Consider the following 19,437-nt stretch of genomic DNA (forward strand, 5'->3'; position numbering starts at 1 on the left):
CTTTTCCAGTCTTTCTGCTTCCTCTGCCAGCTGCAAAACAACAGCCAGAAGATTTCCTCTACCTGTACGTTACAGCTTTTGTGTATTGTTTGGGCTTAGAACTGGAGGAATCACAGCAGTGCCTGCAGCTGGGGAGAATGGCCACAGTGTGCTGCCTTTGTGCCCCCACCCCAAAGAATTTGTATGCACAAAGGAAGAAAGCAGGCTGTCCCAAATCACCGCACACATGATTACTGGTACCAAATGAGCTGAGCCATCCTAGAACACTGTTTTTTCTTTTTTTTTTTTTTTTTTTTTTTTTAAAAAAAAATCTAGAAAAAATATGCTCAGAATTGTGGTTATGAAGTTCAAGTTAATGTGCAACCAAAGCTTGCCGGGCGCTCCAAGGATTACAATTATGTTGCTCCTGCCATGGGACGTGGACAGGGGCCAGAAAGGGACTTACCTGGAGAGACTTAGTGCTCCTGCTGGGATCTGAATGGAGTAAGGAAGAAGAAATGCTGCAGCTAAGGGTCACTCCAGGCCTTCCCTGGCAGCAGAAGACAGCCAGTCTGCCCTTCCAGCCTCTTGGCACTGGTGAATTTAATGCCTCCAGCCCTCTACTGCCCATAAAGCCACAGAGCCTAACCATTCAACAGCATCTCTGTGACATCTCTGTGCAAAGAGGTGTCTGATATCTCAATACAACAACAACAACAAAAAAAGCCAAGAGGTACTTAATACCAACTTCAGCGCAAGTTCTGCGTGTTATCCGGAACCACCATCCATTAAGCTTTTATTTCATTTCTACTTTGACCCATCTGGGGAGCACACAAGTGAATATTTGCATAGAATAAGCATCTTCACACAGCAACAGCCACAATGTTTGGAGGGTGATTTTCATATCCACAGTTGGCATCCAGCACAAACACAGGCTGATGGCTCACAGAGTCATAGCTCATGACTATTTACACTTCTCAACCCCATTGCGCCGAAAGCTTCTAAGTAATTAGTTTTCCCTCATTAATAGACGCACTGCCTGGGGAAGGGCACAAAGGTGCTCCCCAGCTCTATCTTGGGTTGCAGGATGGCGCTACACAGCCTTGGGGTGAAGAGCACAGAAGTGCCACGCTGGGCTGAGCACAAGGTAACACGACCACAAGGTTTATGCAAATGCACGATTCCCAAGGAGTTATTTTGGCAAGGTCAGAGACTGTAACAGCAAAAAAATAACAATATTCATAGAGCATTACCACAAAATCCACGCTCTTTTATAGCGGAAAGGTGAACGATGTTCATCAACATCACTTTTATGGAGACCCATATGTACTTTATGAGTCATCAGGTGTCACAGAGACTTTATGCTGAAGTTGTATTCCAACCTAAACGAAGCAAAGTTTATGTTCCTCATGTACCACGAAATAATCTACAAATACAGTTACCAAGGTGAGCAGTGCTATTCCACTGCAAGCAGATCGCTAATAAAATACGTTGGGTTCGTACCATCTTACTGACACATCTAATGCATTATTCCATTTTTCTCTTTTACACTTTTAGAAGCAAAAGAGACATTTGGCAAAGTATAATTTAGCATTATCACTTTAATGCATTCAAAACCACTAAAAACTGTGTTGCTAAATTCGCATAACAGAACACCCAGGTAAGACAGACGTCGTTATCTCCTGGAAAAATATGGGCCTCCTGCTACTGCACCTACTGATGTGAGGCTGTTGAAACCAACAGGATTACCTACGTGAATAAGGATTACTCCCATGATTAAGGAGTGCAGGATTACATCCATTGTTTGCACTTCTCCTGTTACTTACATATCCCTATTTTCACCTATTTTTTCCTCTTTCCTTTTTTGTTTAAAACACAGGGCATTTAATTACTGTCAGCACTAGATATCCCCGTGCTGTACTTTTATCCCTTCCAAAAGTGGCTGTCTTTTGGATGCCAAATAAAACGCTTTTATGATCAAAACAAAGAAAATAAAGCAGAAGTGGCAGAATCTGGACTATCTAATTAAAAGCAAACAAATAAAAATAGGAAGAGCTTATTATCCACAATCAAAACTTATTTATGATTCATTTCATATTCATGCTCCTGCTCACAGCCTGTCCTCTTGGGAGCTGATTATTTATATCAATTTCTTAACTGTGCCAAGTAGTGAGTTACCTGAGAGCTCGCAGGAAATGCTGATGGTATCGCTAGCAGAAAACAACAAAAATCTGGCAAACAATTGAGACAAATATTATAGGTAGGTAGGATGAGAATGAATAGTAGAGCAAAAAGTGCTGGTGTTATAATGATTGAGTCCACTCTTACTTCATCAATGCCATATGATTTATATGCAAAATATATCTCCTTCATATCCTTAGAAAAAGGGGGCAAGTTACTAATGCTTTTCAACTATTTTATGACACAACAGAATGGTTAAAGCATTTTAAGAATGGCAGGAAAGTCCCAGTTTCTGTTCCCAAACCAAACAAAAATTTATTTAATTAAAAAAAAAAAAAAAAAAAAAAAAAAAAAAAAGAGCAGCCACAGAAGTTACACTTACAAAAGGGAACCAAAATTCCTTACGAAGAGTAACAAACATGCTTTCAGATTTCCCAGCCTGACAGTGAATTACATTAGTCTCAGTTTTGTTTGCAAGAAATCAGATTTGGATCATAAATATATTTTGTTTTAGTAGTGTGCTACAGGGATATGAAAAATTTAAATAGTACAAGTAAATTTAAGAAGGCTTGACTGTGACTTCAGTGTCAGTTCTGTAGATACTTGTTTACATGTTTCCTGGAGTTAAAAAGGAAGATTCCGCATGCCTTCCTAGGCTCCTGTAAGTCACTTAAGGCAAAAAGAATGCATGCTGCTTTTAGGCAAATTGGCGAAACACGACACGTTAAAGTTACAATAACCTGGAAAGAGTTTAGGACAGCTTGAGAAAACGTCAAAAGTTGCACAAACTTACCGAGGCACCCGGCTCTCTTCCACGAACAGTAGTTTATGGTCAAGTACAGCTGAGTTACAAAGGACTGCGCTTCCTGGGTCCATCGTGCACGAGGCTGAACCTTGAAATCCAGCCGGCCGTGGCGGTTGCAGGGCAGGCAGAGGGTTTTGCTCCCTCCAGAAGGCATTTGGGTGCCGGGACGGCGATGGGGCGGCTGCCACTTGTTGCGGTGGTGACAGGGACAGCCAGGAGCTGCCTGCTCAGGCGGCGCTCCATGAATTATTCATGCCTCCACCTCCCCACATTAGCATGCCGCTCAGGCAGCACAAATGAAGCAATTCATTTTGTCCTTTGTCTTCGGGAAAAGCTGGCTGGATTAATGAGGGTTATCTGTGATGATAAAACCTGGGCCCGCTGATTTATTTAGTCTGATTGGTGGGAATTTGTGTCCCTAAACGCAGGTTTTACGGCCCGAATATAAATCCTGCTCTGCATTCCAAACCTCAGGCAGGCAGGCACGGGTCGGTTCAGCTACAGCAACCATATCTCGCCGCAGCCCATAAATGTTTCATTTCCTTGACTTAAATATTGAAGCCGGGTTCTTTGTTTCTGAGTGCTTCTCGAGCAAAGTTAAGAGGAGATCTCCAAGTATGCCGCTCGCACGTGGCTTTGCACATATTTTGGTAATGACCTCTTGGACTGCTAAATAGCTAACACCTGGCTTTCGTTGTCATTCCAAAAACAGGATACAGGAAAAAAAAATGCAGTGAAAAATCTACTTAAAAGAAAAAAGAAAAAAAAAAAAAAAAAAAATCAAACCTGGCAGTATCATTTTTAAAAGGGGAGTTTGAAGGTGATATTTTTCAATGTGACTTTTAAATTATTATTTACAGTTTTGTAAATAGTCGGCTATAGCGCCATTATATTCCTCAATGTCAACCATCTAGAAATCTATAGTAATTGAAAATAATAAAAAATAACAATAATTCTGATCATTTGATGACAAAACTAATAACTGAAGACAATGAAGGATTTTTAAAATCAGTTACCTATGAAGGTATATGATGTATTACTGGAACATATAAAAGCATATTTTTGCGTTTAATCAGGAATATTGTATTAGTTTTTTTTAATCCATATTCTAAATAGGACACTGGCAAGTAAGAAAGCATAGAAAATAGCCACAGAAATTATTTGGAGTTACTAAGGAAAAAGGACTTAAAAATACGTGATTCAAGCTGGTTTGCTGTTGAAAAGAATATTGAGAGTTAACTCGAGTATAGCGTACAAGGGTTTTACAAGCAGCAAATTCTTGTAGTAGAAGTACTTCTGAGGTACATACTTCTAATGGAGGAGGAGATTACTCACTAGAAAAACCCCACTGAGTGCATTAGTGACCTCTGCATTTCCTAGATACCTTTCCAGAAGATATGCTTTCGTCAAACAAGTAATACAAAGTTATTAGACTCGAAGCAGGCGTGGATTTGAAATGTAGAGGAGATAAGAACAAATTCCTTAAAATCCTTTTAGCTCTGTATTGTGTTCAAGTAGTTTATTGAAGTCTGCGGTGCCTGCCTTCCTGTCAGCTGAGTACAGTGATTTTGGTAATCTTTAAATCAAAGAGTTTCGCACTTGATTTCAAGATTCATCCAGAGAACCATTACACTGTAATGGTAATTAGACTGATAAACATTTCATGGCAGACTTCATAATGTTTGCTGCTGGGCCTTTCTAGAGTAACCCAGGTGCACACATTTTCCCTCTCACCGTTTTCTCACCATGCTGGTTAAGACAGGAAAGAAAAACAACTTAGTGTACAAGACTACAAAATCATTTTGCCTGAGATCTTACACATGGAGCATATTTCTGCTGCTGACATTCTTATCCTAGACTGTTCGGGTTGAGAAAAGCACAACTTTATTCAGTCTCTGATGCAGATGGGATTGAATAATAAAGGATCACCAGTTTAAAACTGCAGCAAGGACAGAAGAGCTTATGGTAATCTGCTAGATTTTGACACAAACTAGAATTTGTTGTTTCTTCCAGCTTGCAGGTGTGGTAGGGTTTCAAGGTAGTGGATGTAGAGATCGCTGCTGAGGTCACGTCTTCCCGTTATGGGATTTTTAACAATGGCCAAAAAAATATGTTTTCCCCTGAAATAACACTGCTTCTTCACCTGCAATGTACTTAAAACATCCTTTAGGATATGCGCAACATGAAAGGAAAGGTTGGGCAGAAAAGGAGAAGATAGCCTGACAGATACTGGCCAGCTCGGTCCTTTGAAACATTTCCCTGCTGGATGTACCAACACGGAATTTGATCTTCATTCTGTATATATAATGATATCTCTGGCTGCAGCTGTGAAGGGAATTATGCAGGTCGATATCAGCAGAACAGCTTCAGCAGTGAAGTTGGCATGTCCAGCACCTTCTCTAGAGGTCTCCAAGTAGACGGTGAGCAGGAACGAGTGCAATCAAGAGCTGCAGAGGAGGAACAGGAAACTGCTGTCTGTTGATGCTATGTGCATTTTGCCTGAAAAAATTGATTGACACAGTTGTAGCTCAGACTACCCATTCAGCCAATGTCACGTATGCAAGTCAGTGACAAATTGTGGTTGACTGTGCTTGAAAGCTACAGAAATGTTGAGTAGCATGAGCAGGAATATGGGGTTCCTATCCATAGCCATCAAAATATCATCTTTTAGTGCTGTTGACAGTTTAATAGCTACTTCTGTACATTGGAAAGCATTGTGAAGTACTGCTACTATATTATTAACCTAGGCTGGAACTTTCCTGCAAATGCAGAGAGAAAAAAAAAAAAAAAAAAAAAAAAAAAAAAACATATGGAGCTTCTGAAATATTTTAAGATTAGAGGTGTGCTATTCACAACATGAATATTCTCTCTCTAATTGCATTTGATGAGGACCCAATAACACTTTAACCCCCAATTACACTATTGCAAATTTTTTTTCAGATCAAATTGATTCCACTCCATTTCAAACACCCAGATGACGGCATTCAGTTCAAGTTCAAACCAAGCATTTTCAATTCCATTTGCTTCCTCTGGGCATTTGAGATGAGATGTGGCTATGGGGGAGCTACGCAACCTCTCCGTGACGAGCGAGGTACAGCACACAGAGCTCTAGCAGAACCACATCCCTGCAGTAAATAGTCACTGCTCATAAAAAAAAAAAAAATGCCTTTGGGCAAAGTTGCATCCATGTACGTAATTACTTGAAGTCACGCCTAGAATATACTAAGTTGGATCATACCTCTGAAACAGTTTGCACGGCCCCGGTGTGTCACAGCTCAAAGCAGACGTGTATAATATCGCACACATTGAGCACATTGGGTAGCTGAGGAGGGACAGGGTGGTTGTGTGACTAAGGAAAAGATTTGGGATTCAGATTGGAGTGTGACTGCCTATTGATACCTTTAAATTAGCTATCACTGTAGTATCTGGTTTCTGTCAAGGTACTGCAGAAAATCAGTGAGATGCATCTGGGAGGTTAGCGAATCGATCCTCCGCTCTGCCCATGGGCAGAGCCCTCCTTGTTGGCTGTCTCTCAGCATGTCACCACAGTTATTTGGCTTTTTTTTGTTGTTCTTAGGTACCACCAGGAGGCCGTGGGTTCCCTGCCAAGAGGCCTGTCCACCACTGCCACCTAATCGTGGTGGCACCTCTCCAAGGTGGCCACACAGGCTTTGGGATGGGACAGCGAGTGATGGCTCTTCTGGCACCTGGTGCCAGGAGGGGAAACGCTCCAGGACAGCTGAGGACAACAACATTAACCAGCCCCAGAGAGCCGTGGTAATGGGGCGGCAGGCTTGCCAAAGCAAGGGTTATGCATTCTGCTCTGACATTATTCCCCATCTGTTTTTTCTGAAGTACCAGAAAAACAAAGCATTACAAAAAACGTCAAGCTGTGAAAAGAAAAGTCGAAAGCCAGAAAATTCAAAGTTAATGCTGATCCTTTAACTCAAGTCATTAACTCAGAGACATGCCTGAAGTCTGGGGCAGGAGCCTCAGCTGAACTCTCGCTGGTTTGTGTAACCGGCAAGGCATCCGCACATTCGAGGGGGCACAGACCCACACGGCGTGTGGACATAGGGAATAAAAAAAGAGGGGCAATCATGAGACACATTTCCTGATAAATTGGGTAGGGGAAGGCAGGGGAGAGATGAGATAAGCTCATCCCAGAGACTGGCAGAAAAGGCAAGATTAAGGACACTGAAAAATGAAAAACCCAAGAGAGAAGACGTGAGTAAAAAGGCAACCAGGGAAAAGAAAGAGGTTCAGACAGGAGAGATGGGGAATAATTGTGTGTGTGTGTCAGGGGGGTGAGGGGGGAGGAACAAAGAGTGAGTTTGGATAGGGCTCTGGTATCAGTTTGGTGCAAAGATGAGGACAGGAGTGGAAACAGCAGGAGGACAATGATCTCTCTGAGGGGAAAAAACATAATTAGGAGAGTGAGAGACTGAAAAAGAAAAATCAACAGCAAAAGAGCTCAGATTTGGTGGCAGTGCACAGAATAGCCTGGGCATATTAGTTTTTTTCCTCTCTGACAGCCAGCGTGGATCAGGACTCAGGTCTTCATCCCCCTCTTTGCCCAGGAGGTTTGCGTATTGCTCCCCATAGCCGAGTCCTATTCTCAATGTCCACCCACATCAGCTATCAGCTCAGGTGGAAGAGTGTTGTAAGGTGGATCTAAAGACTCATGTGGCAGATACGATCCTCTGCGCTGGGATTCCTGAATTGCTGCTTATTATTTCAGGAATTCAAATTACATACATGAAATGGAGACTAAAAGAATCATTAAAACTGAGACATCCTAAAATAAGGAAATTCTAAATAATAATAATAATAATAATAATAATAATAAAACAAAACATTTGAGAATGTTTTTGTAAACCCTGTGATACTTGCACATATATATATATTGCTCTTCCGTTCAAGATCTTAGAGCATTTTGGCTCTTTGAAAAGACACGCAGTTGGATGCTTACATTTAATTAAATAGTTTTTAAGATAATGACTACAGCACTTCAACATAATTCGCAATTAAAAGCAATCAAACCCAAAATTCAAAATTGCTCTTATTCAAATATCTTTTTTTCTAGCATTAGCAATAGCCTGTGTAGTCTTCAATGACATGGGCGTCATAAAGCTGTATTCCAGAGTTTACAGTTGTAATAAGTGTGGATTTATGGGCAATAAGCAAGTATCTATGTGTACCTTCTTGTGCTTCTCATTTAGTAGGCTAAAGCTGAGACATCCCAAAAAATGTCTTTAATTAGTTTAAGCACTTAATTTAACAAAACAAGCATTTTATACAAATACAAACGATTATTCTCCAGCCACCACGTACATGAAAGAACCATTATTTTTGCAAGATTAATAAAGTCACAGGTGAGTTTATAAGAACCTAATTAAAGCATAATTTAAACCGAAGAGCAAGGTTATTTTTGTGTCAGCACTGAATCAAGGGAAAAAAAAAAATATATCTGTTAATAAATACTATAGTACTCCCTTTGTATAGTTCTTTTATGTTTGTAAAACATATGAAGACACTTTAGAAATCACATCCTCTTAAGCAAGTTCCTTTGCTTATAAACACACGCAATAAAATTACTTGCATAATTTTTCCCTTGAATAAACAAGAACATATTTTCTGCTCCATCATGTAATCCATGCATTAAGGAAGACCAACGCAATGATGAGAAAATAATTGAAGTTAGAAAGCCAGAGAAAAATACTGATAAGTGGACGGAAGGGATAGTTCACTGGCTCAAAATTCAGATGTATTACATCAAGTGACTAAATATTTGTATGGAGTGTTATTAACTTTTTTTTTTTTTCTATAGTAGAACACGTCATTACAAGATACTGAGCACATTCGACTACACTAAAATCAGTGGGAAACAAAGAGACCCAGCTTTTTGCTCAGTCCAGGTCACAGCCCTCTCGGCTGCAGTCCAGCCTTGGATCTCTCACAAGCCCACTTCATCGGGGGCAGGCTCAGAGTGGCTTCGAGAGGTGACCGGGGGTTCAGCACACACATTAGGGAACCCAGCTGTGGAATTCCCATGACCTTTTATAGCCACCCCACGAGATGGTGAAATTTGTTAAATTATCAGTTGGATTGATGGTAAAGGGAGGGGGAGCTGGGGGTGCAATTTTGCTAAATCGACAAGAAAATATGAGGAGGGAACACTCCCTGACAAGCGCTCATAGAGCAATAACGAGCTGAACTGCGCTGTTGGACTTCAGCAATTCTGTAGCAATTGTTCCCAATTTTTTTCCGCATCATTATTCATCAAGCTATGTTTCTAAATTTCATTTGGATACCTTTCAATGAATGCCATTTTCCTTTTATTTTAAGAACACAAATAGTGATTGGCAACTTGCATTTCGCAAGGACTCTAAGATTTTGGAAATTAGCCGAATACTTCACTGCAGATAAGAGTTACTCTCCCAAATGTCTGCTATGAAGTAGGTGAAATTTTGGCTCTCTTAGAGGCAGTGGTAGATCTGTCCATGCCTTTAGAGGTGACCATATAATACCCGATTATATAACCTTATTTGCCTCATCATTGAATCGCCCTCCGCTCATTACTTACTCATTACTGTGAGCTGTGCTGAAGGACTACCTCATGTTGAGGTTGTCCTCGTGAGAGGCTTTGTATGGAGTGAAAAATCCCTTCCTTTTTGCTATTTAAAAAAAAAAAAAAATAATGCAACCTAAGTTCTTCATTATATTTCTCCTTTATTGTAGCAGAGACAATTATGAAGAACCGTCTTTATTGCGCAGCCTGGAACATAGCAATCAGCGGCGCAGAGCAACTCTTCTGCACGGCAGACACAGCCTACCGCTTAATGATTCACTTCATGGGCAATTTGTAAAAAGAGGAAGTGTTTCCTTTTTTGACTTGTTTTAGTTTCTCGTAATAAATAGAAAAATAAATCGACGTGCCAAATATCTAAACTGACAAAGCGCACGTAATAGCCTCTGTTTCCTTAAATATTCTTCTCCCAAATATTTTTTTGCATTTAAACATAAGCTATTTGATTCCTAATGAACAATCTGGTATTAATTGGGCTCGTGATAGTAAAATATAAACATATTTAGTAACAGGGTGCGCTATTCATGGGTCCTGATTAGCAGTACAGTTGGTCTTGGTTATATCTTCGTCACTGCATCACCAGCAGAAGACTATTACAGTTTTAAGAGACCTAAAGAATTAAATGAGAATAAACAGAGGGAGATGATGTTATGATCTCCTACATAGTTACAAACATTTAATGTTGCCTTTGCTTCCCCGAAGCAATATTAACCAAGTTTATGAAGAGACAGGTCCTATCATTAGTTCAAATACTTTGGAATAAGCTCTGCTGGAGTTAGTCAGCCCCTGCACTTTTTCCTGCACAACGTTTCTAAGGTCTTCCTCAGACAACAGATCTAAGAGTTTTGCCTTTTTAGCTGCACTTTGCAAAATGCTTGTATTGGTCTTGATTAACCTCTGTCTTGGGCTATTAGAAGCATCTCTCTGACCCTGACAAATCCCCAGCCACCTCGCTTACAGCCATCCTTCTTCACAGATAATTTTTCTGGCTCATTGCTTCAGCCAAATGACTCTTCTGTTCGCAGCCCTCCACTGGCTGCTCTTCCCTATTGCTTCGAACACAAACTATTACGGTGATGTTGATCCCTGCCTCTGCTCCAATACTAATACCAGCTTGGCTGCTGCTGTGTCATACTTCTCAGTTTTGAATTGCATTTCGTGCCATTCTTAATGGACTGAAAGCATTCCCCTCTCAAATCCGAGAGGAGACCTGATGTTCCTCCTTCCAAGCCTCCCTTAAAGGTCACCTCTGCTGCAGCTCCTACAGAGACACAAAACCACAATGGGATAGTGGTTAAGGAACTAATGGCCCAGGACAGCCCTTGTGAGCCTCAGCATAACCTTGCATTTCCCTCAGTTTTTGAGAGCCACCCATGTTTTCCCAGTGAATTCTCTGGCACCATTACCACCACTTCAGCTTTCATTAAATGCCCATCCCAATGAGCTGAGACGCCTGGCCGGGACTGCAGCACAGATGGGGCCGTGATTTTCTGTTTGGCAGCCACACCAAAATAAATAGATCATTTCGAACCATATCGATTTAATGTTTTCCTTTCATACTTCCATTCCTCCATTCAGGTCAGGTAGAGCTGATGTCAGCAGAAAAAAAAAAAAAAAAAAAAAAGGTATATGAGGAGCAGGAGCAAATCTTTAAAATATCAATAAAATCTCTCAGCTGATGGTTAGCAAATTGTCTTCTCCACACAGTTCAGGCAGGGCCAGCCCCAGCTGCTCAGGGCTTGATCAGTCTTGAAACCATCAAGGACAGCACAGCCTCTGCAGGGAGCCTGGCCCTCAGCTCCACTGCCCTTGTTCATGGTCAGCCAGCAGATCCAGCTTGTGTGCTCCAACACACACACATCCTCAGCCCGAGAGTCTGCACTGACTTCCAGCAGAAGTCTAGGGGACAAAACAGACAGAAAAGAAAGAAAATCCTGTTTGCCCATTCCTGCTTTGGAACTGCTTGGATAATGGAATCGCATTAGAGCAAGCTCTTAGTATTACCTGTGCTGCTCGGTTCTCTCATTTTAGTTTAAAAACAGAAATGATTGCTTTTTTTCCAAATAAGATAATGAAAGTCATATGCTACCGTGAAGCATCAGTGCAAGCCCCGTACCATACTCTGCACTCCCACTTGCTAATTGTCATCTCCTCTTGCTGTACCTCTTCTATGGGTCTACTTTAGTCAAAAGCTCTTCAAAGCTACTCTGGATGAAATCTTGGCTTCTCTGGGGCTGATGGAAAAGCCTCCCGCTGGCTGCTAGGAGGCACAAAGCCCGTATCTTCTTTGCTTTGCCATGTAAATTGCCAAGGCTCCTCAAGGTGTGTAGTTTTTGATTACTTTGTCATCTGCAGCAACTGTGCCTCATAGTAAAAGAAATTTACGGGCACAGTAACCTGCTCGACCTGAAACAATGAGCAACAAAAAGTAATTTCATTGTGTAGTGTATGGGGTTTCACATTTTCCCTTTGGCCACAGCATCATTTCCCAATTCATGTAAGTAAATTGATTCCCATATATAAACTTACAAAAGGGCTTTCTTTACTTGCTGGTGCCTTGTTGCCTGATTTTCTAAGAAAATCATGACCTTTTTTAAATGATTCAAGAAGGAAGAGCAACCAGGAGATGACAACAATTTCTGACTGCCACTATTGCTAGGACTGGCACGGTTTCTGGAGACATCACATCAATGGCAGGCCTCGGTAAATTAAAACTTAAACAGGTCAGTTAGGTTGGCTGCTACAATTAGGCACCGAGATTCAGGAAAAAACGGGACTAATTGAAAGGATAATACAAATACTATTCCTGTGTTTAAGTTCGAGGTGGCTGCGTTTAACTTTTTTTTTCTTATAATAAAAACAGAGCATGGGAAAATACCTTCTGCAAAAGTTAAGGGCAGGGGGATCTGTTAAGATAAAACAACAACATAGTTTTCTAAGATTTTACTGCTCTTAAAAAAAAAAGTAAATAATAGGCAAGGAAGGAAACCACATTTCACAGAATATCCACAGACTGTGTCCTCTCAAACCAATATTGTAAAGAAATTTTTGGACTAGAGGTCACCCTCAGAGGTGTCTACATTTGTAATGTACATTTTCTGTGGGACAGAGAGTTTGTGCCAGTTTGGCATATGTAAGGGTGATGGACCACATTAATGAATTAATGTTTTTCTGGTGTGTGATTAAATTATCTGGAAAAGACGTGCCCCAGCCTTGGAAGGAGGCAGCTGCACACTGGCTGCAGGAGGAGAGCCTGCTGCATGCTGAGCTCAAAAGCTGAAGTGTGATCAGGGCTGTGACACGGGGGAGGGTGGTTTACTTCTCCCACTGAATCATGAAGGTAACTAAAAACATAAAAATGTTAAAAAAGAATCCTTATCACTCTTTAAAGCTTCGTATCAATTTCGTTATAGGAACCGTACGTATTTACCATTGTCTGCTCCTGTAACTGTTATTTAATTAAGTGGTTCTCCTCACTGCTCTGTTCCAGTTGCTGCTGGTACTGAGCAGGTCCTTCGAAAAGGAGCAATCATAAACTCCTAGATGGGTTTACTCAGCTGTGGCACTTCTAAGCTGATTTAAGCAGTCTGTCAAAATTGACTGAAATTAATTAATTCACTGGAGAGCTGTGCCTTCTCTGAACTTAAGTAAAAAGTGATGCAAACTAGCAGTGATCAGATACGCTTTTTTTTTTTTTCCAGGCAAAGCAATCAAGATTATTTGAATAATGCTGAAACTTGTGCGCTAATACAGATGGGCAGATCACTGAAGGCAACGAAGGACAGCCTTATTCCTGTCACACGGGAGCAAATTTCCTCACGTACCACGGGGCTCCCTTTGAGAGCCCGAACTGCGCAGTCACCAACCTGGTCCAGGACCACCAGGAGCACTGTGAGCGAGGAATAAAGGACAGTCGTAGCTGGATTAGGTCCACGTCCAAATGTCGGAGATGCTGAAGCGGACAATTGCCTTCTGGTTCTTACCAAAGGTTTTTTTGGGGGGGTTTAAGTGCTTCACTGATAGCTTGGTACACAATTATAGGTGGATTAGAGAAAGCGTTAATAGCGTATTTTTGCTCTAATCTTCTCTCAGTTGTTAATATTAATTAAAGGACTTTTTCCTCTTCATTATACAATAAACACGAACCACTCTTAAAAACAATCATTTTAGCTACTTAGTGCTGCATTTTTCAGGATTCCCTCTCCTCTTCACTGCACACTACCACACAAGAAGAGGAGACAGACCCAGCAGAGAGCAGGGCAGGAGCACGGCACACACTACAGGAGGCGAGGATGACCCCATCGCTGACCTCATCGCATTCAGAGCTGGCCACAACACCTACCTCCTCGAGCTGGTTTCTCCTTAAGGCATTTGTCCAAACACAAAAAGGCAGCACAAAATCTACAAAGGAATCCAGTTTTTTCAGCCAGAAACTGGGAAGAAGTGAGACACGGGATTATTGTTCCATTTAAATACCAGGAAATGTTTTAGTCCCTCTGATAAAGCACAGGTTCCCACAAGGAGCTCTCCTCCAGTCGTGTCAGAGCGGATTTGGCTGTGGGACAGCAGCAGTTGCCCATTCTCTTCGTAACCTTGAGAGTCTCATCACTACAGCCAAGCTTCAGCTTTTTCTGTTGCTTTAAACATGCCCTTGAGATGAATTGTGAGGGGGCTGCTTTGGTAGTCTGCTATCTCCTTCCACAAAGCAAACATGGTACTGACATTTATTACGTACTCAGCCACAACGAGCAAGAAGGATTCACCACCTTTCTCAGGGCAGAACCCACAATAGGAGCTTTCAGAATAAAAGCTTTATTCACAGCTATTCTGATTTATGACATGGAAACTAGAAATAACTTAAGGAAATAAGTAATAAAGAAAAAACCTACCATTATGAAGAGTGTGCCTGTAGCAAGTTTTCGTGCTAGCATGTCCGGTTCAGCTAGAAAAACCACAGGCTGGATTAGCCCTGGTTTAACTCACGAGCCAAAAGAACAACCCTACCTTTTGGAAGCTACAAGCCCGTAGATGCTCGCGGTAAGGCAGGTAGCTGGGTTAATGCATGAACAAAGCACCTTCCGTGCAAACCGCTGCTACAGGCCACAGTGCATACAGGAACACGGATTTCTCTGAGGTTGCCTTGGGAAGCGTTTTCTGTTGTGGAAGAAAGGAAAAAGAGTGGAGAAACAGCAAGAAAAGGCAGAAGTGAAGCATTGCCCAGAGCTGCCCAGAGATAAAGCTGAGAAAATATTGTGGGTTCTGAACGTTGACTAGAGCAGGAACAGGGCATGCTGCCGTGTACAGCTCAAGCCCTGCTGCATTCAGGGAAACAGGAGTGCAGCTGTGTGTAAGGAACAAGCAGGGTCTCATCAGAGGGCCACTCGACTCTACCACCACTTTTCTCTTCCTAATGGAACCAAACTGTAGGCCAGCAAATACTGGCATGGCGCCCTGAACAGAAGGAATGGTGCTGTGATTAGGGGGAAGCCGTACCTTTAACCATTCTTTCCTTGAAGCAAGGAAATATATCCGTGGCAAACAGTTTGGATTTTGCTTCCCAAACTGGGAGAGAGGGGAGGAAGGGAGGAAGCACAAGTGCTTCATAGCATATCAGAACAAAACCACTTTGTTCCTCTCCAGTTCCAGTTTATCCATCCCGACTTCTGGTTTTCAGAGAAAAAAAAAATATTAATCCAAAAAGTTGTCTTGCTTTAGATTTAGAACACAATCAGAGTTGTTCGCCGGGTATCAAACTGTGTTGGCTTCCCCACGTTGGATCACACCCAGCACAAGGCAGCAATAGATCAAAATCTGAACCTTCTCAGCATCGCCTTACAGAGGGGGGGATGCTATTACACGAGTTATGTCAGAGCGGTGATTTGCTTTTATCTAGTGCTGTATTTCAAGCTTCTTCTCCTGATAACAGTATCTCGAGGATTCGGACTATTAAAGTTATCTAAAAGTCATAATAGTTTTCTCTGCAGGGAGCACATGACACGCTGCCTTTCTTCTCTCTCTCCTACCTTTTCCCTCTTTGTTGATACCTCTCCATCCATCTCTGCAGTTTTACGCCAGCTCCACCTCCCATAACCTCATTCTGTACATCTTAATTTTTAAAGGCACCTATCTTTGTCCACTAGATTGCCTCCGTCTGCAGCATGACCTCATTTCACTGTAGAACTGCCATAAAATCATCTACTATTGCCTGTTTACTGTCCAAACACCTGCTGTGGGTTCCCATCTCAGGGAATCTGCATTTTGCTTCCCTTCTTTTATTCTATTTCTCCCTTGCTTTGTACGCTGACACTTCTTTCCTAATTATTTTATTTACAGGTGTACCTTTTCCACTCAGCGCTCCCATCTTCTCAGTAGCTCGGTCACAGATTGTCCACTTCAAATTTCACTTTAAATGTAGGCACAAAGATCTTGAATTTTTGCCCGTTTGTGGATGTAAATGAAGTGGCAGGATGTGTTACCCAATTTGTGTACACAGAGGCCTTTTTAATATCACTAATACGAAAGAGCCAACTGCTGTGATTTCAGATAAATGCAAAATTAAATGAGGACATTTTGCCAGGTTTGAAGGACATCGTGAGAAATCAAAGTATCCAGAACCACCAGTGCTTATGCTTTGCTGTATGAGGGTCAGATGAGAAGATGCAAAGGCTCCTGCAAAGGTCTTATATCAAGATGACTAAACTTCTCACGAATACACAGTGAATTAATCCTGCAGCAGGTCCCAAGCCTTCTGTTTCCAGGTGTGCAACCTGACAGCTCGGCAGCGACCAGGAAGACATGCTCTTGCTGTAAAGTTGTGCTGCGGAGCCCCACGTAAAAGCCACTGAGTAACTATGCGCCTGGAATGTAATTTCAGTGCTCAGGCAGGTTGTGTGTTTTCAGCCTTGATTTATCTTCAGGCCTCTCCAAATTAATTAGGCCAGGGAGCCCTTACCTCACCTTTCCATCAGCTGCAGGACAGAGATGCCCAGTGTTACAACCGCTCGCGGTGCTCCTGTTTGGCGAGGGGCAGGACCTGACCCCCCTGCCTGCAGCAGCTGCCCTCCTCGCTCTGTCAGGACCTCAAGGGAAAGTTCTGCATCCCTCCCATGAAGTCCTTTAATTGCAGCTCTCACATTAATGTGGCTGGTCTCTAGATCATGATTGCCTGCCATCCCCCAGCTACATCCCATCTTTCACTTGCAAACCAAAGGGAGCAAGGGACATCGCAGTTTCTTCTGTCCTTCTGGCACCTCTTGAGTGGCAGCTGAGCAGTTCAACATTTCCGAGGCAGTTACCCAGACAAAACTCCTCTCTTGACTCTCCAGGCCCACTTCAAAATTTCCCCTGCTTTTGTGTAGAAGGAGGCTGTCTGGGTCAGCATTAATGTTTTCTCCAGATGGAAGAAAGCCTACAGCAAAAGATCTTCTGGATTTCTCAGCTTTAAATTCCTTGGAATCATTCTTAGGATTAAAAGATGGAAAGGAACCTAAACGAGGAGGGAGAAGATCAGGGGATTACCTTGTATCCAAGCACACTGTCTTGATGGTGTGGCCAGCACAGATCCCTTGAAAACAGCTCATTTCTCTCCCTACCTTACTCAGCTGTTCCAATACTAGCCCCATCCATAGGAGAGCAACCAGCACAGCCTCAGAAGCTATAGAGCAATCTTCCACGTTGAGCATGAAAGCTTTAATATCCAGCACAACTAAAGATGAAGAAAACCACACCACTAAGAAAACGAGCAAAACATTCAATCCCGCTATAGGCAGCACTCCTGCATTTTGACAAGCTGCTATCACAACTCTCTGCTGCCTCTAATTACACCTCTCCATTAATCACAACAACCGACAGCTGGCCTCTGAAGACTTTTTTTTTTTTAAAAAAAATAATAATAAAAAAAAATTAATTATTTCTCATGGGTTAAACATTTCAGGAAATAAAATTTAAAAGAAAAAAAAAAAAAAAAAGACACAGCTAAAGTTCAAATGAGATCAGCCCTCACATGTCTGGTAACATGTCTGCACTCTGGGTTATTCTCGAATGTCAAAATAAAGACTGTGAGCCTGAGCTTAATAATTTCCCTGGAGCGCCATTGTCCTGCAGAGACGGTTTGTCTTTCAGTTCTCAGCTGCTGCCAAGGGAGAGGCGAGGGAAGTGAACCACTTTATTTATTGAGTTGGTTGTTGTAACAATTTAAACTGAGCTCAGCGTCACTGGCTGCTGCTTTCAGGTCAGTTCGTGGAATTGGGAAGTTTTCCCCCAGATCTGCATAGCAGAGCTTGTCTGCTTTTATAGCACGGTTTTGTCCTGGCTTCAAATGCATCTTCTGACCTAAGAAAGGATTACTCCATCTTTGATATCACAATTAAAATGGCTCAGGAGGGGGAAAGTAATGATTGATCCTTCCACCATTGTGCTGATCTGCTGAAAGTGCTGACTTATGCCCGTGAGCAAAAACATTGAATCACAGGGATCAATAAACAGAGCTGTAGTGGTGCGACCGCTGCAGGCTGCACTGTTAGACTTGTGCTGGCAATTACAGAAACTGGGTTGGCTTTACCACTGCTTCAACAAATGCCCCATAACCTTGATTTTTCCTATGCAGAAATGTAGCTGTCCTTTGAATTACCCAAATGGTATATTCATCTGCTTCTTTCTGCCTTCCTAGAGCAAAAAATACCTCTGTTGTTTGCTGAATGCTTATATGTTTGTGTAGTGCTCATTTGGATTTTAAACTAGCAGGTATTAAGGTAGCTGTTCTTAAATCTAGCAGGTTGGATGTGCTGTGTAGGGTATTTGTAAGTGAATAAATGATTCAACTTTTTGCTTTCTGGTGCTGCGGGCAGGCAATTAAATGTGATTTAACTTCATAGTTCAGTAGTTTCAAAGCTTTCAATGTAGATGATAGCAACTACAAAAGATCTGATGAATTATAAAAGAAGCCAGGGGATAGAGTATTATAGATCACTATAGATTTTGTGCCTCCAATCGCACTTGAAAGAAATGCTTACAAGAGAAGATATTGTGGTCATCTTAGCTGTGACCTAGTAGCGAGGTTTTTTTAACCCAAAGTGTAAAGTCAGGTAGAGAAGGCTTTGTGTTACATTTTGGGTATGTCATACTTTGGAGAGTGAACACATCCTCAGACTTCTTTAATCTCTATTCTTCCCACTGCAAAATCAGACAGCAAGACAACGATGCTAACAATTGTAAGATGTGTTGATTATAAGGCAAGGCAGAGAGTATCTTCTTCATGCTGAGAACAGATTACCTAGTCAATATTTACATCATTTTGTGCGAGTCAATACCAAATATTTGGGATTTGTATTCCATCGGCAACTATCACAGCCAAATATTTGGTTAAAACATCCCAGCATCCCAAACATTTGGTAAAACCCAGCTCCACTGACTGCAGCTCAGGGTACAATTACTTAACATTTTAAAAAATCATTTTTAATTTTTGTTATTTTGTCATGAAAAACAAACAAACAAGCCAGTTATTGCTACATTTTTGACTGAAACTGGTTTCTTAATTTACTGCATATTTGCAAACCATCCTAGCCTTTACAAAGCTGATTTTATTTTTTTTCCATTTGCTGTTCACCCCTTTATCAGTTCTTTAGGAATTTTGTCTGATGGGTTTAGAATATAAAGAAAACTTCAGAGTTCATCAAATCAGAAAGAAAAAACAATTCATCTGGTTTGATGAAGGAAAACCTATTTCACCCTCTCCTCCTATCCTATCTTATCATCTCCCTTGTAACTTTCATTTATTTACCCAAAACAAGCCATTTGGGAAAAAATTTAAAACCTACAGTCTGCATAACATAAGCAAGGCAAGAGGCTTTTTATTTACAAAGAACCACTCATTCTCCCTGAACAT

The 19,437-nt window shown here is 41.6% G+C and overlaps 1 protein-coding gene and 2 long non-coding RNA genes across 6 annotated transcripts in view; 1 reads left to right on the forward strand and 2 right to left on the reverse strand.

The window, feature by feature from the left end:
- The window catches only part of C6H10orf90 (chromosome 6 C10orf90 homolog), a 63,377-nt gene extending 59,792 nt beyond the window's left edge, over positions 1–3,585 (reverse strand). Inside the window, exon 1 of one of the 3 annotated variants that reach the window (XM_035330399.1) lies at positions 2,954–3,569. In XM_035330399.1, the coding sequence (XP_035186290.1) occupies positions 2,954–3,119 (166 nt within the window). In that variant the 5' untranslated portion in view covers positions 3,120–3,569. Of the gene's footprint in view, positions 1–1,232; positions 1,340–2,953 lie in introns of those variants that run through there. The other 2 variants (XM_035330400.1, XM_035330401.1) reach the window with 2 other exon arrangements.
- A 958-nt stretch (positions 3,586–4,543) lies between these two features.
- On the reverse strand, positions 4,544–11,903 carry LOC118169468. The gene is made up of 2 exons (XR_004752132.1): positions 11,644–11,903; positions 4,544–5,412 (listed from the first exon to the last, which is right to left on the reverse strand). It is a non-coding gene; the product is annotated as an uncharacterized LOC118169468 (long non-coding RNA).
- Positions 11,904–11,982: 79 nt separating this feature from the next.
- Positions 11,983–13,374, forward strand: LOC118169467. Of its 2 annotated transcripts, none has more exons than XR_004752131.1 (3): positions 11,983–12,051; positions 12,165–12,257; positions 13,256–13,374. It is a non-coding gene; the product is annotated as an uncharacterized LOC118169467 (long non-coding RNA). The 2 variants fall into 2 exon arrangements; XR_004752130.1 differs by having other exon boundaries at positions 11,991–12,051; positions 12,162–12,257.
- The last annotated feature ends 6,063 nt before the right edge of the window (positions 13,375–19,437 follow it).

This window comes from Oxyura jamaicensis, chromosome 6, assembly GCF_011077185.1.
Source record: "Oxyura jamaicensis isolate SHBP4307 breed ruddy duck chromosome 6, BPBGC_Ojam_1.0, whole genome shotgun sequence".
In the NCBI taxonomy this organism is placed as follows: domain Eukaryota; kingdom Metazoa; phylum Chordata; class Aves; order Anseriformes; family Anatidae; genus Oxyura; species Oxyura jamaicensis.